The sequence below is a fragment of the Ochlerotatus camptorhynchus genome, unplaced genomic scaffold, assembly GCF_037179485.1.
Source record: "Ochlerotatus camptorhynchus isolate MF236.1 unplaced genomic scaffold, CSIRO-AGI_Acam_v1.1 ptg000078l, whole genome shotgun sequence".
Taxonomy (NCBI): domain Eukaryota; kingdom Metazoa; phylum Arthropoda; class Insecta; order Diptera; family Culicidae; genus Ochlerotatus; species Ochlerotatus camptorhynchus.
In genome coordinates this window covers 32,609-58,201 of record NW_027040568.1, presented here as the reverse complement: position 1 = coordinate 58,201, position 25,593 = coordinate 32,609, and the positions used below count along the sequence as shown (strand labels likewise).

General features: G+C 39.2%; 1 protein-coding gene across 1 annotated transcript; it reads left to right on the top strand.

Annotated features, from left to right (window-relative positions):
• The first annotated feature begins 7,641 nt into the window (after positions 1-7,641).
• LOC135697870 (uncharacterized) lies at positions 7,642-25,066 on the top strand. Its single transcript, XM_065217732.1, has 3 exons — positions 7,642-8,200; positions 23,334-24,652; positions 24,701-25,066. The coding sequence occupies exons 1-3, from the start codon at positions 7,642-7,644 to the stop codon at positions 25,064-25,066; spliced, it is 2,244 nt and encodes a 747-aa protein (XP_065073804.1).
• Positions 25,067-25,593: the final 527 nt, after the last annotated feature.

Genomic DNA, 25,593 nt, shown 5'->3' with positions numbered 1-25,593 from the left:
TCGGCAAAAACTTCTTCGGAATCTTCAGGAAGCTTTTTTTTTATTATTGCAATTTATTTTTCGAATTCATGTCCAAGCTTCTCCAAACTTCCTCGAAAATAGCTAAAACTGAAGGCTTCTAACTTCGCTGAAAGTTGTGACTTACTACTTCCGGAAGTCTGGAACTGTCTTCAAAATTCCGTAAGAAATCTTTCTGGCTTTCTCTTGAAGTGATTTCCATCATTTCCCAGAAGTTTTTCACCCAGAAATTTGAACTGACATCTTTCAAACATTTCCTTCAATTCCCCACGGAAGTTTCTCCCAACATCCTTAAAAATAATGTTTGCCTTCCACTGAAATTACTGTCTGTCTTCCTCCGGGAGTTTTAACGTTTTCTTTCGGTCCGCCTTCCCTGAACTTTATTCAGTCTTATCGTGGAGATCCATTGATCGGAATTGTTACCGATTTCCACAATACGGTTTCAATACGGTTAGCTACAGAAGCTACTTTCTATTTCATAGAAAATTCTAACAAAATCCCACCCATATCGCGGGTAGGTAACACTATTTCTGAGGAAATTCGAAAGATAACACAAATTAGATTTTTTATTTGGCAGAAACATTTAAACATATTTGACTTTATTGTGGTCACTTGAGTTAAAGTCTAGAATATACGTATGTCCTAACACGTCACGTTTTCATCTACTACCCTCATTGGGATACTATCAACCACTGGTCATTGCTAAATGCAGTCGATTTATGTGTTTCTGAAAATGTCTAGTACACATAAGAATTCAATTCCCTTGCCTTTTGTCTCTCTTTAATAGTTTTTGTTTGTCTTGTCCCCCCGTCTCGATGAGTCTCATCGTCACCCACTGGTCACCATAGCCGGTCGAACTCTAGACGAAACTAGAACTGCACTACCGTTCATACTGGCGACAACGCTCTGATGACACAACGAAACCTTACCCCAAGCTCCTCCCCTAACTTTGGGTAAGCCGCGAGTATTCGGCTCAACTTCTACTAGACATAGAATTAAGTGAATTTTGTTACAAATAATGAACAATGAATTATCGGCTCTAAGGCGATTGAACCTTCCAAATAAACAAACTAGATAAAAAAAAAGAAAAAAAAAACGATTGGTCATTTACTGCTAACTTGGGATATTTCTAATACTTATACGGTGTATTTTAAAACGTGCAGCACCTCCGTGGATAAGCTCGCTGATCTCATATACATTCGCACCTCATGGGCGGTACAATCTCATTAAGTGAGCAGTACCTTAAAACTGTGACGCTTTAGAGAAAAAATATATTATAGCCTTTAATTCAGTAGACAATAAAAAAGTCAAACATTGTAAAATGTTCTTGTAGCAGAATGTCGTTTTGCACTGTGTAAAAATATCAAGGGTATCGAATTTTGACGAGAAAATCCCAAAGGAATTCTACGGGAATTCCGAGGATGGTTCGAAAGGCTGTTGTTTTTAAAAATTATCAGAAAGCTTCAGTAAATTGCTTCAGTATATTTTTAATTAAACAAAATCTCCTGTTGCTCAAATTTTATTAAATTTTGAACGCTACTCCACAGACAAACAGACGTCACACTTCGTCCAGGATCATTGTTCAGGCATTTAATGACTGATTTGAATATTATCATTTCCGCGAACTGTTCACTTTGACGTTTTCTATATATTCTGTTTACGTTTGCAAACGACATTGTTTGCGACTTAGCGAGCTAGCTCGTTTTCCGCGAGAAATTCGAGAGATGTCGCTACTGGTCTTGTTTTATGAGGTACAATGTTTTCAATAAAAACTTATTGTTTCTCTGTGACTACTCACTCTAGTGTATAGTTAATGGGAAAATATGGTCAAGTTGTTTTAGTCCACCAGGCTGGATTTTTGCTGGTGGTACCTGGGTCTTATAGTGAAGATTTGGTCATGCCGGATTCTTATATCTCTCCGGAAGATGTGGAAAATCCGGAACATCCATAAAAGTGGTCAATTCTTAAAGCTCATCCTAGAGCACCACGGACCGGAATACGGACCCTGGGGGGTCACAGGGTGGTCCTCTGGAAGATCCGGCACGACAGTAAAAATGATCAGTCTTTTATACTCATCATAGAGCCCTGTGGTTTTTTGGAAAATGCTTGTAGATGCGTTATAAGACCAAATCTTTAAGTTTGACCGGAATATAGACCCTGCATGCTACAAAGCGGTCCTCTGGCAGATCTGGCAATTCATGATACACTAGAGCACTGCGATTTTTCGAAAAATGCTTGTAGCTGTACTTTCAGACAAAATTTGTACTAGTGACTGAAATATGAAGCTTGAACTTTGAAAGATCCGGAATAGTAGGCAATTCGTAAAACTGAATGTAGAGTTCCACGGTAATTTGAAAAATGCTTGTTATAAGACTAAATTTGGGCTTATGACTTGAGTATGGACCCTGGGGGCTACAGAGTGGAGAACCAGAACAACTGTAAAAGTGGTCAATTCACGATACTCATCCTAGAGCGCAACGCTTTTTTGGAAAATGCTTGTAGATGTGTTATCAGACCAAATTTTGAATTGTGACCGGAATATGAACCAGGGGGTCACAAAGTGGTCCGAAAGAATATTCGGAACAACCGTAAAAGTGAATAATTCTTAATACCCATCCTAGATCACCGTGATTTTTTTAAATCAACTTGCAATGGAAATAATAAAAATTGATTTTTTTCATTTCGACCTTAGTAGGGTAGAGCGCTACTTCGTCGTAATCGCCCATTTCCGTTCTATCGATCAGAAAAGATCAATAATATCAATGATTTCACCGTGCACAAATCAATAATAGGTTTGTTCTGTTGCGTAAGTTCATTAGCTACAACATAAATCCGGTTAGAGCGCATTGTATGAATATTTACGCTCATTGTTCTCAAAACAAAAGAAGCGCTCCCTGCGAATCCTTTTTTTCTACGTTTATCCGTAGGACGAAGAAAATCTAATGGCGTTTCAATGCGATAGGACGGAATTGAAACTCGTAGAACGAATTTAGAATCAAGAAGCAGTATTAGATTTTAAACAATATCTCTACAATTTGTGGCTTTTTATCAAATCCAACGGTACGTCTGGAAAGGTGAATTAATTTAGAAGTCATCTCTGACAGAAAAATTCCATTTTTAGTTTAAACTCGTTCAGGAAAGAGAGGTAAAGTGCGCGTTGTGCTTAGTAGAACGGAAATTAGATCAAAAACCCTATAAACCCAGGATGATTCTCTGAAAGATCCGGAAGATCCGTAAAAAGTGGTCAAATCGCAAAACTGAGCGTGGAGCGTGTTATCAGACAAAATTTGGATTTGAGACCGGAATATAAACCCAGGGAGCCACAGAGTAGTTCAATGGAAGATCTGAAACAACCGTAAAAGTGTTCAAGTCGTTATGTTGATCCTAGATAGAAACTAAAAAACTAGCATAAAATATACTATCATTTTTGTTTGGATGGTTTTATGAAGTTTTTAGTAAGAACAATTTTCTACACGCAAAACAAAAATTTATTACAATGAATGTTAGTTCCATTTCCTATCATCCTCTGTTCATGAACATCACAGCGAATGTTAGAAGTTGACCTTGCAGACGATGTAATGGTTTTTCGTCTTTTTTATTTCGTGTTCTATCTACGCTTTCGACTATACCAGTAAGATTTTTATTTATAACATTGTAGAACGACGCACACACTTGTCTCGAATTTCTCCAGCAGAAAAAGCATACGATGTCGAGTATGAGAGGAAATGAGCGCTTCTTATTTGCTTTTAGGCTATCCATATTCAGAAGCATGAAGAGAGCAGTGGAGAAAGCAGAGGTCTGATAATCGCAACGTTCGTGGTTCGAGTTCAGTCGACAACCTTCTTCTATTTTTTTAATTTAATATAATTAATTACACTCACTAATACCAACAATCAATACGAAACTAACGATTTTAAATTGGCTCACTACTTGATTAGCCTATTGGTCCCAAGCAAATCGATTAACGCACCCCATTCTAGTCAAAATTCTAGTACTACACAATGTTTGTTTTGATTCGCTATGAAAGTTTGACAGATAAAATGAGGGGTTATTCGATTTTCCTATGTTTCGAGGGGTGAATCGATTAGCTTAGCGATTAGCGATTAGCCAAAAAGTTGAGCACATTTCTTCGGGACCTACTAGTCTTAGAGTTACCTCTATGCTAATACCATAGAGGTAAGTATGGTCCCGAAGAAACGAGCTCAACTTTTTGGCTCAGCACTGGTACTATCTTCAGTCCCAAGCTAATCGATGCACCCCTCGAAACATAGGAAAATCCACGAACCCCTCATTTTATCTTTCGAACTTTCATAGCGAATCAAAACAAACATAATATAGTACTAGACTTTCGACTATAATGGGGTACGTTAATCGATTTGCTTGGGATCAATACGCTAGTCAAGTAGTGAGCCAATTTCAAATCGTTAGTTTCGTATTGATTGTTGCTAATACACTCCACATTTTTCGGTCTCCAATTTTCTTGCATTCGATCGCAGCTAGGTATATCGCATGGTTCATGCGGTCTCCACTAACATCCTCTGATGATGAATCCCACATAATTGTAAGCGAATCTTACATCCCACGGTTGGGTGTTACTTTGTGTGTTCAAAAAGCACGAGAATCTCATACGTAAGATTTGTTTGCATATTCGCTCTTCAGTTTGTTCTACTCAGGAGAATTCAATGAATGAGCTTTGAGAATGTTATTCCAACCACAGCTTTGTCAGCTTTATTTTTGAAATTAAAACATGCAATTTGGTTGATTTTTAGAGTCTTTAATATAAGAGAAATAAAATTATATAAAAAATAAGTTTTCACATTTTGTCCATGGCTCACTGAATTCATGAATTACAAACATTCACCATCAGTGTTCACTCGGCTGTCGACAGAAGCAGGCTACTCTCGATGTGTGGCACGCGATCGTCTGTTAACTTGGCAGCAACCATTGTGTGGTCCTCCTCATTATTATTCATCAGCAGTTCTTTCGGTCGATGCGTCGTCGGCTTTGGAAAGCAACCGTTTCGAGATGAGTGATGACCACATTTTGCTTCCATTACTACTGACCCCCGTTGGCGATACTGCCATACAATGAAACCACTGGAAGTGGATCCTATTCTGATGTAGGAGGCTTATTGGATAGCAGAAGATAAAGTGTTTATTGTATCTTTTGACTAGAGTTTTACGATGTGTTGTATAGTAAACAAGAATCCTCAAATAAAAAAAAAAAACATCCTCCATCATTGCTTTACTACAGATTTTGCACACATGCAAAGCACAGTATGAACACATGTGCCTGGTTTTTCTATCTTTCTTACACATCTGACAACGCTTTCGTTTTTATCCAGAGTTAACTTACGCAATACCTAAGAACGAGTCTTCTGGCATTTTACACAGATATAGATTTCAAAAGAGACGCTATATTGATCAATTCCATTATTATACGTTTGGCACAAACTCTGGTGTTCCTTACACAGTTAGTATTCTGTGTAATGAAATCTCCAGCATATACTGCCTCTTGTGTTGCATTATAATCTGCAATAACTGGTGGTTCCTTAGTGTCATAGCTTGATAGATGATGATTTGTTGTGAGCATTATGAAAGGCTTCTTTTTTTTTCTATCAACAACAGAGGTAATGGAGCAATTCGGTTGTTTAGGGGTATTTAGGTAAATACATATTCGTTATCTGCCCTAAAAATGGAACCGAAATCCAAAATTTCATCAATTTTGGTACACTGGAACTATTTTAAATACGATTAAATCAGCAAAAATCACCATCTTAGCGCCCCTTGGTGGGACTTTGTATGGGAGCGAGCTGTCAACGAATAGATATAGTGTCAACGATCAACGATCAAAAAAAAATTTAAATCTTGATTTAAAAATCAAAATAAATGTCTACAGGATCGATAAAAACATCATTGTGCTCAGTAAACAAAGCTCTATCAGATGATGTATAAAAGTCGGTATATTTTTCGAAGTTAAGCAACCCAATTATTTTTGTGTCTTTCGAGCATCGTATTTGGTTCTCGTCTCTTCACTAAGACCAATACCGTTGGAAGATCAGGTTGGTTGTATCTTACGCTTACTACATAGCTCGAAAAAGTAGTGTATATTTCTGTTCAATATGATGCACATAAATGGAGCGTTACATATCATATACGTTTATATTATATATCATGTAAAGTTCTGATACATTTCATGCAATGTAGCAAATATTGTACACAAAAACCCATCTTTGTAGACAACATTGTTCGCAAGTTGCTCGGTTGCGTGAAATGAAATAGAAGTTTACGTGAATGAATGTTTACATCACAATTAAAAATCAGAACTTTTATATGTGTAGTTAATATTGTTTTCTTCTGATACAGCTCTTCAGCCAATTTCTCCGACGTGAAGAAATCTGCGGTCTTGACTTTCCGCAACGGATTTGTAAATAGCTATACGTGGAGAAAAAATACTATCCAAAATTTGAGATCTTTTTACTTAATATTGAGTTCAGCCTCTCACTTGCACTCTTTATTGTTGTCAAAAAAGGAACGCGAGATTCGACCCAACGCCCAATTAGCTACTTTTGAGTAGGGTTAACTACCCCATTTCCGGCCTATTAAGCACAACCAGCACTTAGTCTTTCTTTATCTAGTGCAGTTCAGCACCAAACCAAACGTCGGAGCGCTTCTTTTGTTTTTGGGAATAATGGGTGCAAACCTTCATATCACGCGTTCTCATTGACTTCGTTCGGAAGCTTATTAACAAAAGTATCGTACCAAACGCATAATTGACTTGTTAACTATGAAATCATGGATTTATTTGATGTTTTCTGCTCGATAGGCCCAAAATGGGCGATTAGGCCGAAGTAGTTTTCTACCCTAAATTGCATATTCTCAAATTTACGTGTAGAATATACTTAAGAGTAGGTAGTTTTTTTGTGCTGGTGTTAAATGGAAACTACTATATGCAATTTACTCAAACTTGGGCTCTTGGGCTGAACCCCGGAATTGAGGGAAAAGTAATTAATTTTGGATAGTTTTTCATCTCCGTGTACTAAGTCCAATAATAGACCCTTTCCTTGTCCTTTTTCTGCTCCTCCTTTTTTGCCAGTATGAATTTGGAAACGTATTTTCTAGGTTTTGCTCGCATATACACACACGAAAAGGAACATGACCTGAAATCCTAATTCAATAATAGAATATAGGGTGCCCCAGAATGTCTAAGCAAGACTTTGGAACACCCCTACTTGTTTCAGATGACGTTTATACAGCTGCTTATCACGTTGAATCATTGTGCACATTTTAACGAACAGTTTCGTGTATCGCAAGTGTCGATTCATTACATTTCCGTGACAATGCGAAGAATTTCTCAGGAAAAACCCAAACAGATCGTGCATTTCTCTGAGTCAATTAGCGAAATTGGAAACTATAAGCATCGGAGTCGTTCGAAACGCGATTCGAAAGAATGGTGATGAAGCAACTTTCCAGGACAAGCAAAAATCTGGACGTAAACCGAACCCTTGTTGACCGAAATCTGGACCGGAAAATCGTGCAAGCTTTCACTCGCAAGAAAAGTGCTTCGGTTCGAGACGTGGCTAAAAAGTGGTATCCTCGAAGAGTAACGTCCAGCGGGCCAAGAATGGGTATAAAGACGTATAAGAAGCAGAAGACGCCAAAGCGTAGTGAAAAAGAAGCCGCATCCGTCAAACCGAAGGCTCGGAAGTTATACACCAATTGCTGTGCGGAAAATCGGTGTGCGTGCTTATGGACGATGAATCATACGCTAAATGTCAATGAGAGATTGTTTGGCTCCTGCAAAAACTACATTAGCACCTGCCAACATGGCTTCTTTCCTGGCCGCTCCGTCGAAACGAATCTCGTCAGCTTTACGTCTTTCTGCATGGAAAATGTATCTAAGAAACTCCAAGTGGATGCCATCTACACAGATCTTAAAGTCTACACGTTTGATAAAGTTGTGCACGTCATTCTACTAGCAAAACTGGACAAAATTGGATGTTCTGCTCCCTTCTGCAGTTGGTTGAGATCATACCTCGTACAACGGCAAGTTACTGTCTGCATCGGAAACTACTCATCTTACTGCTTCTCGAACAGTTCCGGAGTTCCACAGGGAAGCATACTGGGACTACTGCTCTTCTCTCTATTTGTGAACGATGCAACGTTTATCCTGCCTAGCGGAGGTAAATTGTTTTTTGCTGATGACCTGAAAATTTACATTGTGTTTCGCAACCAAGCTGATTGCATAGAATTACAAAAGATTCTGGAGATCTTTCATGATTGGTGTGTGCGTAATGTTATGCTCCTGTGCGTCTCAAAGTGTTGTGTGATTAGCTTCCACCGAACTAGAAATGTTATTTTGTTCGATTATAATGTTGCTGACACTGTACTCCAACGTGTTGATCACGTAAAAGACCTTGGCGTCGTGTTGGATGAAAGGCTTACTTACACTCGCCACTTCTCAGCCACAATCGACAAAGCTAACCGTCAACTAGGATTCATGTTCATGGAAATCTCAAACGAACTCCGGGATCCTTTGTGTTTTAAAACTCTTTACTGCTCATTGGTGCGCACATTGCTTGAGTTTGCGTGTGTTGTCTGGAGTCCCTACCAGGCAGTATGGATTGCACGATTCGAAGCTGTCCAGCGTAGATTCGTCAGATACGCATTGCGCTACCTTCCTTGGAGCGACCCGCTTAATCTACCACCGTGTGCTGATCGCTGTCGTTTGCTGGGCTTGGATACTCTTGTTGAGCGGAGAAACGCATCGCAGGCTGTCTTCGTTGCCAAAGTTTTGCTTGCTGAATATGATGTGCCGGAGTTGGCTAAGATTAATGCATATGCACCTGTCCGTACACTCCGTCCGAGAGCTTTGCTACACGAGGAAGCGCACAATACCAATTATGCAGTTAACAGCTCTCTTGTCGCCATGGTTCGTCAATTCAACGTGGTATCCGACCAATTCGATTTTGGCATCACTTCATCCAGATTTCGTAATCGCTTAATGTCGGGCAATGTTAATGTATGACTACTTTTAGCTTTAAGTGTTTCATTAAGACTTTAAAGTCAGATGGACTAATGATAAATAATAATAATAATAATAATAATAATGTGAAAAAAAATAATGTAATTACAAAACTCTTCCTGGTGATCAGTATTACACCGTTCGTGATGGCCGAAGTGTTGACGACGCGGATAAGTCGATTTTTACCGAAAAATTCTGTCCCAAGGCCAGACCAATCGAAACTTTCTGGGCCCTGACCAAAGCATATTTGCGGAAACATGTAAAGGCAGCGGGTTCCATTAAAACGCTTGGAAATGACTGGGAAAAAGTATCCAAAAGTGTTGGAAAAGCATCTGTGCTGTGGATTTTGATGCCACTTGTAATTAAAGCATGCTATGGTCCATGAAGACATATTTAAAAAAAATTGTATTTACACCAAAACTTGTGCTATAGCTTGAAACGGATAATGTGATTGGAATTAAGTAAATAGGTTGTATCGTTGTTGAGAAATCGTTAAAAACGTACCGTGTAAATCGCGAAAAACCGTGTAAAAAAACCGCGTAAAAAACCATGTAAAAAAGACTTCAGTGTACTATAGAGAACATGAATATGAAATAAAAATCAAGTTTTCTGTAAACAGAGTTACATTATCGTTTTTTTAATCGTGCTTAGACATTATGCGACACCCTATATAAATCATTTATTATTGTAATCCTCTATTTCTCGATTACTTTTTTCGAAGGGACGTATCAGCTTTTGTAAACAGCTAATTAATTAAAAAAAAATAAAAAAGCGGCGCCGGTGGTGGAACCCCAGCAGGCCTGGGTTCAATCTAAGTCGGCGCCTCCGGGATGTTCTGAGGCATAAAATCTCTAATCACGGGAAGAAAAGGCGTTGGCCCCTGTCCATGTGTTGATGAGTTGATAGGTAGGGTCCAGGTGATGGAGCTGCCTTTCTGGCGTCGGTAGCATTGGCACTCAGTACGGAAAACAAGATTGACGGAAAATAAATCAAAGAAAAAAAAAAGAACATTTAGGCAGCAGCTGTTTAATATTAAACGATGCATAACTTTGGGCGTAATCACCATATACAATAATTCAGAACCAAGAGCCCAAGTACGATCCACTTATTGTTTATCGTGTAAATTCAACATGTTTGATAGATGTATTTGTAATAGGTCGTTACATAAAAGAACAACCAACATTTTCATGTGAAAATTTCTTATGTTAACTGGCAGAACCCCAAGGGTACAAAGTGGGTGGCGATGCTGTGGCACAGAGTATGCTTGTCCAGTTGTTGAGAAGCGTGCTTGTTTACAGCATCGCCACGCGCTTTGTGCATCCTTGGGGTTCTGCCACTTATTTCAATTTTAAGCTATTATTAAAAATTAAAAATTTGATTGAAATCATTTGCTCATTGCCAAAAATATTTAAAACTTGTTTAATGACAATATTTCTAATATCGAGAAAACATGTTTTATCATTCAACAATTGATCAATGATTAACATGCCACCATGATCAGAAAACGTCATGGTAATGAAACAATGCGGCATAGTAAACAATGTGAAGTGTGCAACAATTGCCGCCACACACCTGGACCCTACCTATCGACCCATCAACTCATGACCCGGGAACCAACGGCTTTACTTCCCTACTTCACTACACCACGGGCGCCGCTTAAAATTTATTCACTGGTAAATTTGAATATTTTCTGTTTCTTTGGAAACAAAATGCGCGGAAATCGTCGTCATATAAATTCCTATGGTGACAATTTCAGCGACGACTTCGGCACGTTTTGTTTCCAAAGAAGCAGACAATAAAAGAACACTTTAAAAAGCATGACTTCTCTGAATTTAAGAATCATTCATATGCAAGTGGGGCCTCATAGCCTAGTCAGTAAAGGCACGGTATTACCAAGCCGGAGGCGGTGGGTTTGATTCCCGGTCCGGTCGAGGGAATATTTCGGGTTGGAAATTTTCTCGACTTCCCTGGGCAATAGAGTATCATTGTGCTTGCCAGACAATATACAAATTCATGCATTGGTATTTGGCATCGAAAGCTCTCAATTAATCACTGTGGAAGTGCATTTAGAACACTAAGTTGAGAGCACGCAATAAGCTAATATGCGCCAAGCAATAAGCTTGAAATGCGAACAAGACAAGACGGACAAGAAGAATTCTAAATCATGTGTGTTTAAAACCCACAATATGAGCCTAAGAAGTAATCAATTACTTCATGTACGTAGGATAATCATGTGATATTATCTTTCAGAAATATGATAAAAATGTAAGAGAAATTGATCATTTTCGAATCATGATTTAGCATGCCAAAAATTATTCGATTTAGTTCAAATAATCAATGAATTTGATTTTTGCATAATTTTACGGAGATCCAATCAGAAGATCTTATAATCCACAAAAATCATTTGTTGATCATCGATGATCGATCGCTAAGGAGATACATACATTTAGGCATTTACCGAGCTAGGCTCTGTGTATCCATGTCGATTAAATTCGAATGCTAAGTAAGTATATAAGTTCTGTCGGTTAGATCTCTATAGCTTTGCAAAAATCATGTTGCGTGGTCGATTGAACTAACTTATTGCTTATTTATGGTGCCACAATAAGCCAATAAATAGTCAATATCCCTGACATGGGGCATTTTCGAATCATGATTAAGCATGTCAATACTTATTGTGCACCAAAATAACCAACGAGATAGTTCAAATAAAGCCTAAATGTATACATATCCTTAGTGATGATCATCGATGATCTACCAATGATTTTTATAAATTTTGAGAACGCCTACTGTCCAAAAATTAAATTTAATTATTATTTGAACTAGCCCTTTGATTATTTTAGTGCCACAGTAATTTTCGACGTGCTAAATCATACTTCGAAAATGATCAACTTCCCACACAGTTTTGTACGACGTCCTTATCTTATTTGCGAGGAAGAAAATCATATTGATTTCCATTTTTTTTTCTCATACACAGTTTTGTAAGCGGTCACCGTAGTCGACACATTTTCAGTGATAATCGTGCTTTCGACACTTGCAAAACAAGCTATCAAATTACAGTACCAAACTAAAATGTCATATGACAGGCTCTGTAATACGACATTGTCGCCGAAGGGGAAATGGGTCTAATGTTGGCCTATGGATCTAAGCTTGGGCCCATCGCTAAAAGTCTGCTAAATTTTATCTAGTTGAACTCGTCATTTCAATACTAATGGATATTTTTGGTCGCTATCGAAAATTTAGTCGATTGCTGAATTTATATATGGGCCCAAATTAGGGGCATTTAGGCCGACATTACATCCATTTTCCCTATATATGAAAATGAATTTCTGTCTGTCTGTCTGACCCTTATAGACTCGGAAACTACTGAACCGATCGGCGTGAAAATTTGAAGGCAGGGGTTTTTGGGGCCGGGAAAGGTTCTTATGATGGTTTGAGACCCCTTCCCCGCTGTAAGGGGGGGGGGGGCTCCCATGCAAATGAAAAAGAAAAATATAGCATGCTTTTTGGAATCGGCGCATAAACTCAAGCTAATATTGAATCCCGAGCAAGGTTGGGCACACTCAGTTAGTATGCTACAAAAACAAAACAAAAACCTCGTAGGGTAGGTGTTCCAGTAATGCCCATACATTCCTATTATGGTGTGTTCCAAATATAACCTATGAAATTCACATAGATCATAACTAGAACTCACCATAATAGGAACGTACAGCCATAACTGGTATATCTACCCTAATTGTTTGCCGAAATTCGATAAACGAACTTTTCCTTTTCCGAGCAGAGAGTTTATATTTTTGTTTGCATGTTCGACAATAATTGAGAGTTGTAATTTTTAATGATTACCGAGAACCCCGGAAAAAGAGCACTTGCCGTTGCCTTGACGAGATTCGGCGAAAAAAAACTTAGGATGTATGATGGTGGGTGGTGAAATCAGCTGGACGAACAACTTTTCGAATAAAAGCAAGCAAAACCAGTACGATACGATCCGCGATGTGCAGCGTAACGTCAAAATAATTTGTAGGATGCTTGCAGAACGCCAAAGCCTTACTATCACCATAGTTCTCGACAATCCACCTAAAGTGATGAAATTTTGCATACACCTGGTTCGAGACGGCATAGAAGTTACACAATTGCTGGAGGTCACCTGGAAGAAACCTATTTGGTAGAGTGGTGTCAAATCGAGAATGATAATGTCGACTAGAATTAGATTATATATAAATCTCAACATACAATTAATTCCCAGGCACCTATCGCTAGGTTTCGGGAATAGTTATTTCAGTCAGATAAGAAATATTAATTCGATACTGCTAACCCAATTTGCTTTTTCATAATCGATTGTTGAGTGACTAAATTCGGTATTTGCAAAAGCTCTTATCTGAGCTTGTCTGTTGTCTTAACGTATTGCTGTTGCAGATTAAAAGTTGACCTCGTAACTCTAGCTGCTCAGCTAGACGGCTGATTCCCAATAGATTCAGGGTTTTGCTTGTCACCATATTCATTACATTTCTGACTCCTGGGGCAGTGCTCGCAGGCAGTTCCGGCATTATCCACTACCTAGCCATAGCATTAGAGTCTGTAAAGTTTTAAACTGCATTACGTTATGGTGGTTGAGAATCGTACGGTCAATCCGACAAATATTGCTTCGGGAAGACATAACATCTTGTTGCTGGAATCGCCTCACATTCTCCTGATGCTGTTTAGTCTACTGTTCTATCACCTCTGCCAATCAGTTTTGGTGTGACTTTCTACCAGCAATTTCACAAAACTGGACCAACTAATTTCTATTTTTTTTAAGAAACGCACAAATGTTGGCTACTTTTCTCGTAGTTCTAGAAGAAAAAATCTCAAAATAATGTTTTATTTCACAGTTCTAGTGGTAGTAAACGTCATTTTAACTGCTCGAATGAAGTGGTTAATTGCTGATGGGTTCTGCTAGCTGCTTTTCTGTTTTATTTACTGGAGTTAGACGACTTTTGTCTTCCGTTTGATATCAACAATTGAACATGACACTAATTAATTCGATATTCCCAGACCTGTTATTCCTGAACATGAGCAGTAGAGAGATGTGAAGCACAAAGTAGATGTCAAAAATCGCGCAGGGGTGATGCTCGAGGGGACAAAATGGCAATACAGATGTTATGAAATACAGAATAAATCGAGTATAGCAACATTTGAATGCACCGTTTTTTTCCTTTATCGTGATGGGTATTGTAATTTAGTGATTGTATTTGCTGATGAATAGCTCCAAGTTCAGGATGTAACATTGGTTTTTAATTACAGTCAACTCTCCACAACTCGATATTCTATAACTCGATATTTTCTATAACTCGATGGATTCTGCGGTCCCTTTATTTTCCCATGTATCGTACTCTCCATAAATCGATATTTCTACAAGTCGATGCCTCCTTTGGTCGATGACCTATGCAGCGTTATTTTAATTCTTAAACTCGATATATCATAGGTGTTTCGGGGAAATGGTCAGTACCTTAATTTTTCGCCAGAACCTTTCAAGACATATATCAATCAGGTTATATTGAATGCTCAGGGCGGCTGCTGGATTATTAGGCCGAAGGTCAGTATGTCAAATGGCCACTAGGCCAAATGGTCATTAAGCCAATTTCTGGTTAATTATTTCTTATCACTTACGACGAAAATTTGCTGGTTTGAAAAAGAGATTAACCAGCAAATAATAGAAGGATCAATAAGGTTATTCTAGACGGTTAGAAAAAAGTACCCAAAATTAAGTTCTTTTCACTCATCTCGGCACTATAGTGCAGGAACCCAAAAGTAGGTAAAGCGGGTCAAAGTAATTTTCATTTACTTGTGTGCAGTTCGTATGGAATTTTCCACTGGCTTTTTAACCAAAAGTAAGTTAGTTGTACCCAACAGTAGGTAAATATGATTATACTCAACGTTGGGTTCCCACACTTTACTACCCCTATTGGGTGGTTTTGCTCCTCCGTTTTTGACAACATTAGAAGGAGAAAAGGAGACAAACTAGTCAAAAGTAGGTACAAGTGAACTGGCCGTTGGGTACTTTTTTCTTACCGTGTATATTGAACCTAATTCGCCAACAATTATTCCGTTTCATGTCAGGAAAAAGAAAAAAACTACACTGCTATTGAAATATAGGGTGTCTACACAGTAAAAAATATGAATATTATACGCAACGTAAATTATACAAACATGTAAATAAATAGCAACGTAATCTTTTTGTACACATAATTTTGAGTAAAAAATCACGCACACTTAAAGCCATCTTTTTTTACTCTTAAAATATATCGTTCTTGGTTGAATTTTACCCGAATGTAGGGCTTTATCATCGGCATGTAAAATTCAATCTTCAAACATGTAAATTCCCAGGAACCAAACCATATGTTTACACATTAGTGTAATTTTGCAGCAACCTTCATCTAAATCTGGACATATTTTTATTTATCAGTCGTGCTTCGTTGGTGTCAATCGTTCTTGGTGATACCCTAAGGAAGCCTAAGCGTGAAACTTTAAAGGCACAAATGTCAGCTTCCACAAAACATACAAATTGGAAATTGCTACTCCTAGTTTGCTGTGCTACTACAAACAGAGAGTAGCAATTTCAAATTTGTATGTTTTGTGGAAGCTGACATTTGTGCCTTTGAAGTTTCACGCTAAGGCTTCCTTAGAGTATCACCTTCAAACGCGTCGCGTCATGTAGTGAAAAAAATGTCCGCGATCAAGTGTAATTTTTGTGAGTTGCAGATTTCTGATATCGAGTATTTAATCCGTCACTTGCGCGTCCACAAACAGTGGACAATTACAGAGTGTGCTTTTTTATGTCGAATTAGTTTTAAATCGTTTCGCGCGTACAAAAGCCATTTGCGACACCGCCATTTTCGGATGAGAAATCCGATACAGAAGCAGTTCGAATGCTCCGTCAATTCATGTGGTTTTATTGAAGCTGACTTCAAAATAATGAGGAAGCACTTGAATCAGCATTTGCCAGCAGGGCAACCAGTTTTTTGTCCCTTCAGATGCCGAAAAGAAAAGCCGTTTTTCACCGTCAACAGCCTCAAAATCCACAAAATGTATTTCCACCGGAATGGAAATTCGAGAGGAATTGATTAAAGCAAAAGTTCCAAGTTTCAAGAGCCTTTATTATGTGGGAAAGACCCTGTAGTAATAGATTCCGGAAGTAACGGGGAAGAAATGGCGGAAAGTGTTGGAATAATTGAGGACAATGATCCTTCGAGCAAAATCGTTTCCTTATTTGGATCTATTTCCTGAAATTGTTGTCGAAAAACCATGTTACAGATACAGCTATTCAGGAAATCGTTTCCGCTTTAGGAGAAGCTGCCATTTTGCAAGCTGATTTCCACAAAAACTGCTCTGATGTAATCGTCAACGATTCAGTTTGTTATGAAAACCAACAATCATGCGAAACAAATCTTTTTAAATACATGTTTGGTGCCAAAGGTGTGTTCCGGTCATCGTACATGCGGAAAAAGTCTTTCGTGACAACTACAAATTCGTTCCTCCGATTCAGGTGTCACTCCAAAGAGATCAAGAGCACAAGGAAAGTTTTTATTTCTATGTACCAATCTTAGAAACTCTGTGTACAATGTTGGACGATAAGAAGACGTACGAAGCAGTGTTTCGCCAAAAACCTAAAATTCCGTGTAACCTACAAGACTACGACAATGGTTTAAAGTTTAAAAAAAAGTTAATTTTTTCAATCATAAAACTTTAAACATTTTTATCTACCAGAACGCAGCTGAAATGGTAGTCAATGCCCTCGGCAACGCTACTTCTCGTCACAAGTTGCTGTGTGTTTACATGGTGCTGGGTAACTTGGACCCACATCTGCGTTGCCTCACCGAAAACGTCCAACTTCTTCTGTTGTGCAAAACTAAAGACTTTTCTTGTTTTGGAGGAAACCGAGTCTTTCGAAGATTGATTGAGGATATAAAAGTCTTGGAAGAAGAAGGCATCGTTGTACACGGAGGGGGTTTTGCAGAGAGGGTTTATGGGTTAATTTTTACCACATTGAATGATAACCTTGGCGCTCACCAGCTTGCTGGTCTTGTAGAAAATGTTTCTAGTAGTTCCTATTTCTGTAGAATTTGCTACGTGGAGCTGAATGAGTTCAAAAGCGATTGGGCCCAAGAAGCTGAATTTAGGACACCCCAGACTCATCTGATAGATCTTAAAATAATCGAAAATAATCCATCCAGTGTTCGATATCGAGGCGTCAAATTGAATAGCATTTTTGATTAATTGAAACACTTCAAATTTTTTGACTTTGGAGCACCTCCCTGCGTTGCGCTTGACTTATTTGAAGTTTGGGTTAACTACGACTTGTTCCTCATACTAAAACCACAGACAAACAGGCGTAACTCTTTGAAAAAGTTTTTCTTGAAAACATAGTATCTCAAAACATATGACCTCAGTAACGACATCTCTCGGGCTTCTCGCGGAAAACAAGCTTGCTCGCTAGCTCGCAAACAATATTGCATAAAAGTTCTATAGAATGTATAGAAACATCAAAGTGTCCGATGTCAGCGCTGCGGCGAGTAGTTCGCGGAACTGATAATATTCAAATCAACCGTTAAATGCATGAACGAAGATACACAATGAAGTGTTACGTCTGTTTGTCTGTGGTGTGGCGTTAACATTGTTCTCCAGCACACCACGAAAGGCAGCCTGCAAGCAGTGAGCTGCAGAGCCCACATGAGCACTAGACTGATGCAAAATTTGAAATTCTCGCTCCACAGTGCTCAAACGGTTTCAAACCAGGTCCTAATTTGCCTCCCAAAATTTAAACTCGATTGGTAAAAAACTGACTTGGCACAAACTATTCGAAGTTTATGTGGAAATAACTATGGGAAAACCAAAATTTTTGTTCATTGTCTTTTACCCATTTTCCAAATTACTTTTTCGAAAATTTCTATTACTGTTCTTACGGTAAATTTTCTAAGCTACAACTTTGCGGAATATTGTTTTTCAGCCAAATGTCAAATTAAATTGTTATTATATGTTTAAGAGGTTGATAATCTTATGGCATGATCAAGCAGCTGTTCTGTAGGCAACACTGTATTCTGCAGAGTGACATAGTAGCCATGATATTTGTGCTCTATTCTTCGCACCAGAAACACCAATGTTGCCTGCTGAACAGTTGAATGAGCATAATCATAAGACATCAGTGACTTGAATCATTAATAACTTTTGTTCCTTACATTTGATTGAAAAGTGGGTTTCAACAAATTTGTAGCTGAGAAAATCGATGTTATCATTTTTAAAAACATAGTGATGTGGTGAATTGTTAGATAAATATGAACAAACATAAGTTTTCACATAGTAATTCCCATATAATCTTGAAATGGTTTGTGCCAAGTCAGTTTCTAACTAAGGTAGTTCAAATTTTGGGAGGCTAAGCAGGTCCCAATTTGGAACCGTTTAAGCACTGTGGAGCAAACATTTCAAATTTTGCATCAGTCTAATGAGCACCCATAGAATGAGGAAGAAGCCGCTGGATCGAAAACAGGTTCCTCATGAGTAGCTGTGGGTCATGCCAAGTGTGTCAACCTTGCTCCAAACAATTAACAGCTCGCCAGCCTCACCCCAATAGCTCTGCATTACGCAACCATCACGACTAAACGGATCTTTTCAGGACCACCACAAATTTGTTAAAGAGTATGTTTTTGGATATTGTAAAGGTCATCAATCGGATGTCAGTTCCCGCAAGCAGCTAACTATCAAAGCTCAACCTGGTCCATAGAAGGTGTGGAATTGTAGGCCTGAATGTATTGGTGGCCGGCGTCGGTGGTGTAGTGGTAAGCGTGACTGCTTTCTAACGCCCCAATGGGTCTGGGTTCAATCCCAGCCGAGGTCGGTGGGATTTTTCTGAGGCATAAAAATCTCTGGTCACGTCTTCCTTCGGAAGGGAAGTAAAGCCGTTGGTCCCAACCGCCAACAACAGCAGTGACATCTGATGAAACATGAAAGCAGAAGCTTGACAAAATGATTAATCCGTTTTAACGTAGGACTACGTCTTTGATTTCTATATGGGGGTACACTTTGTGAAAACCGAAAATGGAACAAGTTACAAATTAAGAAAGATTTTGAACGTTGCCCCTGGTCCAATCTCAATAATTTTATCACTAATCGATCAGAAATATGGCTACGCATCGATGCTTCCGAATGTTGATTTTCAACAAGAAACTATTGAAAAACTGGTAAATGTCCAGCATTGCCCAACAGCGTCGAATTAACTAACAAATCCACCAATTACCTACATGCATATGCTGCTTCCCCAGCACAGTCGTCAGAGAGTAGTAAGTAGACGAAACAAGTCGAAGTGGTTAGATCCATAGGCCAACATTAGAGCCATTTCCCCTATAAAAATTCGATTTTTTAATCTGTGTTAGGGAATGCGCTGTTTGCAAGTAATCGGTGATAATTTTCATCACCATTGCAACAGTTGGACATTTGTGTATTTTTCAATAGTGACTTATTGAAAATTAATGAAGTGTTCATTTTAGCAATTTGCCAGATAAATGTCCAAACGTTTGGCTTGCTTAGAATTAAAATCCATCTGCTATTGACAGAGTTATATGTATGTGATCAACACCTGACCTTTTTTTCGTAATGCGGTCGAATTTGATTTTCTGAAATTTGCTCCCCCAATATGTTGCCGAAAGACGTAATCCTACGTAATAAAAATACTCTACCAAATTTATGATGGTCCTGAAAAAGACCGCTTTGTCGTGATGGTTGAGTAATGCTGATCTATTAGGGTGTTCAACACGGATAAGGCTGGCGAGCTGTATGTTGTATGGAACTCACAAACATTCTGCTTTTTCATGGTATACACAGTGTGATATTCAACAATCAATTAATTATCTCAACATTTAGAGGCAGACCATTCATAAATTTTGGTAACATACACAATTTCCTATGCCGATCGAAACAAACATTATGACGTCACTACAAGGGCGACTGAGTAAATCGTGCGAATCGAAATGAAAACCGAGTGAAAAACGAATTGCACCAATACATTCAGGCCTACAATTCCACACCTTCTATAGACCAGGTTGAGCTTTGATAGTTGCTTGCGGGAACTGACATCCGATTGATGACCTTTACAATATCCAAAAACATACTCTATAACAAATTTGTGGTGGTCCTGAAAAGGACCGTTTAGTCGTGATGGTTGAGTAATGCTGAGCTATTGGGGTAAAGCTGGCGAGCTGTTAATTGTTTGGAGCAAGGTTGACACGCTTGGCATTGATAACCCACAGCTACTCATGAGGAAACTGATTTCGATCCAGCGGCTTCTTCCTCCTTCTATGGGTGCTCATGTGGGCTATGCAGCTCACTGTTTGCAGGCTGCCTTTCGTGGTGTACTGGAGAACAATGTTAACGCCACACGCTGAAAGCACTGCTTCTGCTGATGCTGCTGCTGCTGACGTTGACGACCGGACACCACCACACATGGTGATTGAATGAGCATTGTTCAGTGAGACAGGATCGAATTCGATTTTTAAATCTGTGTTAGGGAATGCGCTGTTTGCAGGTAATCGGTGATAATTTTGATCACCATTGCAACAGTTGGACATTTGTGTACAAAAGCACAAAAGCATTTGTAAACAAACTTTCTTACGCCCGCGCAAACCAATACCACTTTCGGAAAGGTGATAGTTGCCCCTATCCGATGATGTTGTTGGTTTGCGTGAGCGTACTTTGGTTCGCGTGTAAAGAGCCTTAGAAAGTTTGTTTACAAATGCTTTTGTGTCGTTATGAAATGTTATGCCTGATATGATCAAAAGGTGGCTCCGACAACTATTTCCTTTGTATCGAATACTCCTAAACAATCGGTACCGACCTCTGTAATCGCATCCCCCGATTTTATGGCCATGGATTTGCTAAATAATATCGAGGAAGATGAGCGAAGTATCTCGGAGCAGAACACAATAATTAATACGTTGGTCAGCATAACTTCTCCTGGGAGTGAAATTGTCGATTTCGAACGACAGTCCGTCATGACAAACGAGAAACAAACAACAGAATTGAGTAATATGCAAAGAGAATCGTCTGTGGCAACATCAACCATAGCTGAGGGAACCGATGTTCCTCAGGCTGAGGTATCGGAAGCAGTCGATGAACAGTCGGAGTCTGAAGCTAATTCAGATCATGAAAATCAATCACCGAACAAATCACGCAAAAGGAAACACGACAGCAGTGGAGTGAAACTTCAGAGGAATACGAAGAAGCATGCCGCAACTGAATTGAAGTTTAGATCGTTCGTCATTAACTGGGACAAGATAAGTGATATTCTGTTGATAAAACTGCGAAATTTGCAACAATTTAAAAATACGAACTCAGGAAAGCCAGTGCCACAGTCACTTCGGTTTTCAAAACAAGATCTGAGTAGTTTTTTGAACGAAGTTGTAAATCATACTGATATCCGTGCCGAAACCATGGCGAACGTATCGAAACAAATTTTGCATAAATATACTTGTTTCGACTTTTGTGACGACGATGGATATGGAGGCGGCCAAGGGTACATCGAATTAAAGTATAAAATGATTAACAGGAACAATTATCTCAACCGATTTAACGATGAAGAAACGTCAACGCCACCTTTGACTCTGAAGAAGAAACGGAATGTTCGTGCAGGAACTGATAAAAATATTGGGAAAAGAGCTCTAAGGAGTGCACCAAGGAACTGTACTCGAAGCTTTTGAGGGACGAGCCTGATCTGTTAACAGATGAAGTTTTGGAACAATCGCAATCATTTGTGAGACACATGTTGGATGAGCAAGGCGAATTGAACTCTATCGTTACCCAACTACCAGTACTGAGGCTTCGTAAGCTACTGAACTTACATTTTCAGAGAGCGACAGGTGTAGACGTTAATTGCCTACACTGAGATTATTAATCAAACGAATTTCATAGAAATATCGTATGATTTTTTGCGACAAGATTTTATGTTGAATTTCATACGACCGAACTATGAAGAACTGTCAGTTTTTTGTCTATCAGCCATCGTATGATTTTTCATGCATATAACTATGAATCTCAATATAAACGAACGATAGCTATAATTGGATATTACGAACAAATTTCATTTGTGATTTCGTATGAAACTCATAAAGGATATGAATGAAAAATATAGTTTGAGTTGATTAATTACTATATTAGTGGTGGTGACGACTAGTACTTGAGTGATTTGCTTAGTTTAACGGCTTTCTAAGTCTTAATCTCACTCTAACGACAACGATTTGATCTGCCCGACGTTTCGACCATGGACCATGAACTAAAACCTATGACCGAAGCGTCGGGCACATTAAATAGTAGTCTTTAGAGTTAGATTAAGACTGAGAAAGCCGTTAAATCAAGCAATTATTTATTATATTTATTATATTCAGACCTATTGTGCGTTGTGAGTGAAGTGACAATAGTTATCGCGTGGTGGCGTGATACTCCACGAGGTGACTAGGATCAATTCACTAGTTACCTCACCTTGCTAGCGAGTAGAATAGGCTGATTGTACTAAAAAATGTGATTTTGGATTTTTAAGTATAGTATTTATTCACCTAATCAAATAGGGTAAATGACGGTTTTGTCAATACATTTACCTATTATCGTCAGGGGGGTAATGGAAGTCCTTGAGCACCCATTTTTTTCTGTAAACAAAAATTGTATAGTTAGGTTAGGTTTTCTTTATTAGGGAGGTTTTCAGCTCGGCGCTGGATCACCTTCGGTATTGTAAAAAATAACGAACCAACTGAGTACTTTATACTTACGATTTTGAGAGTAGTTTTGCTTGTACTCGTGTCCGATTCCTGTTCAAAATTTTTTACTGTTGTTGTTTTGATTTGCACTGTCTAAATAAATTTCATTTGATCATCGTATGATTTTTTGCCGTAAGCTGAACCAAAATAATTCATACGATGTGTTTATGAAATTTTAATGTTTTTCGTATACTTTTTGTTGTATAAAATTATGAATACTATAGATGGAGTATGAAAACATAAGATAATTATGAAATTGATTCAGGCTTGTATTTGCATGCGTTCATACGATGTAGTTTATGAAATTTGTAGGGATAATTATCTCAGTGTACGAAACTATGTTGCTTCCAAACGGGAAAAAATAATCGATTACTCTTTAACTCTCCGTAAACGCATACAAATCAAGGACGATATTGACCTGTTTGAATTTCTCTGTTCGCTTGTTGGGGAGAAGATTGAGCAGCTTGTGATTAAAAAGGAGGTAAATTTTATAAATTTTTGCAATAACTTTTCAATAATAAGTGGAGAAAAAGTGTGAAGAATTATTTCAACGTGGAGTTCAAAGAGGTCCAGAAGATCGTTACACTGTTCCCCTACCCAAAAACGAAGACGTTCTTCCTAACCTGGGCGAGTCACGGGACATCGCATTCCGACGTCTTCTCGGAACGGAACGGAGGTTGGCAAGGGACGCCAACTTACGGGAACAATATATCGGATTCATGGACGAGTACCTGAAACTGGGACACATGCGCAAGGTCGAAGAAACGGCGGAGGGACCGGTGAAACGGTGTTATCTTCCCCATCACCCGGTGGTCAAGGAGGCGAGTACCACCATCAAGGTCAGAGTAGTCTTCGACGCCTCGTGTAAAACGTCATCCGGAGTGTCCTTAAACGATGTGCTTCTGGTAGGGCCAGTTGTGTGGGAAGATTTGAGGTCAATTATCCTACGCAGTCGGATGAAGCAGATTCTCCTCGTATCGGACGTCGAGAAGATGTTCCGACAAATCCTTACGTGGCTGAAGGATCGACCACTCCAGACCGTATTATTTCGCTTTTCTCCGGACGAGGAAGTCGCAGTGTACGAACTGAACACCGTTACGTATGGAACCAAACCCGCACCATTCCTGGCAACACGAACTCTCCGACAGCTGGCTGCTGACGAAGAAGACCGATTTCCGCTCGCGGCAAGAGCAATTCGTGAGGACGTCTATATGGATGACGTCATCACCCGTACGGACGAGGTGGATGCAGCTATCAGTCTCAGAAACCAGTTGCCCGAGATGATGCTGTGTGGTGGTTTCAAGCTCCGAAAGTGGGCTTGCAATGTTCCCGAAGTTCTGGAAGGCGTACCCGAAGAAAACCTGGCTCTTCGAGACCCTAAAGGAATCAACCTGGATTCTGATCAATCCGTCAAAACGTTAGGACTAACGTGGATGCCTATTACCGATACCCTTCGATTCCAGTTCACAGTTCCTCCGATCGAACCTGGTGTCCCGTTGACGAAGCGTCGAATATTGTCACTAATCGCAACGCTGTTCGATCCGCTTGGATTGATTGGTGCTACGACTTCGTCTGCCAAGATCTTCATGCAGCAGCTTTGGACGTTGCAAGACGAGACCGGCAATCGGTTGGATTGGGATCAACCAGTACCTTTGATGGTGGGTGAAAATTGGCTGAAATTTCACGAAGAACTCCCATTGTTGAATGAAATTCGAGTCGATCGCTGTGTCATGATTCCCAAGGCAGTACTAGTGGAAATACACTGCTTTTCAGACGCGTCGAATAAGGCGTATGGTGGTTGCGTCTACATAAGAAGTCAGGATTCCAGCGGAACAATCAAGGTTCGACTCTTATCATCCTGATCCAAGGTGGCTCCACTCCGTTGCCAGTCTATCCCACGATTAGAGCTCTGTGGTGCGCTATTATCGGCCCAGTTATACGAAAAGGTCAAGGATTCTACTCGGTTAGCGGTTCAGACTTTCTTCTGGACAGATTTAACATGTGTGCTGCGTTGGATCGAATCTACGCCAGCAACATGGACCACGTTCGTTGCCAACAGGGTGGCAAAAATTCAAACGCTAACGGAGGGATGGCAATGGAGACATGTGCCTGGTACAGACAACCCAGCGGATCTAATATCGCGTGGAGTGTCACCCGAAGATATCGACAATGAGCTTTGGTGGGAAGGTCCGAATTGGCTGAAGGAGGCTCCAGAAGCATGGCCTGGTGCTGTCGAAGAAATCCCAGAAGCATGAGAGGAAGAGAGGCGTCGCTCCGTAGTTGCGTGTACTGTATCACCCGTAGCAGAATTCAACGAAGTGTATCTCAGCAAGTTCGGATCGTATTCTGATTTGGTTTGACGAACAGCATACTGGCTTCGACTCATGAGACTCCTACGAATACCAGCAGCAAGTCGTCCCGCAAATGAATTCCTCAACGCTGCAGAACTCAAGGCTGCTGAAAACGCAGTGATTTTTTTATGGCTAGCATCGAAAATAGAAAAAAAAAAATATCCAAGAATTTGTTTTGCCTTTTTTCTTTTTTTTTTCTTTTTCGATGATTTTTTTTGTGGCTGGCATCAAAAACAAAAAAAAAATCAAGAATTTTTTTCTTTTTGTATGATTTTTTGTGTACCTGGCATCGAAAATGAAAAAAAAATTCAAGAATTTTTTTTTCGGCTTTTTTAATTTTTTGATAATATTTTTTGTTTTTTTTTCGATGATTTTTTTTTGTGGCTGGCATCGAAAATAGAAAAAAAAAAATCAAGACGATGTACAGCGCA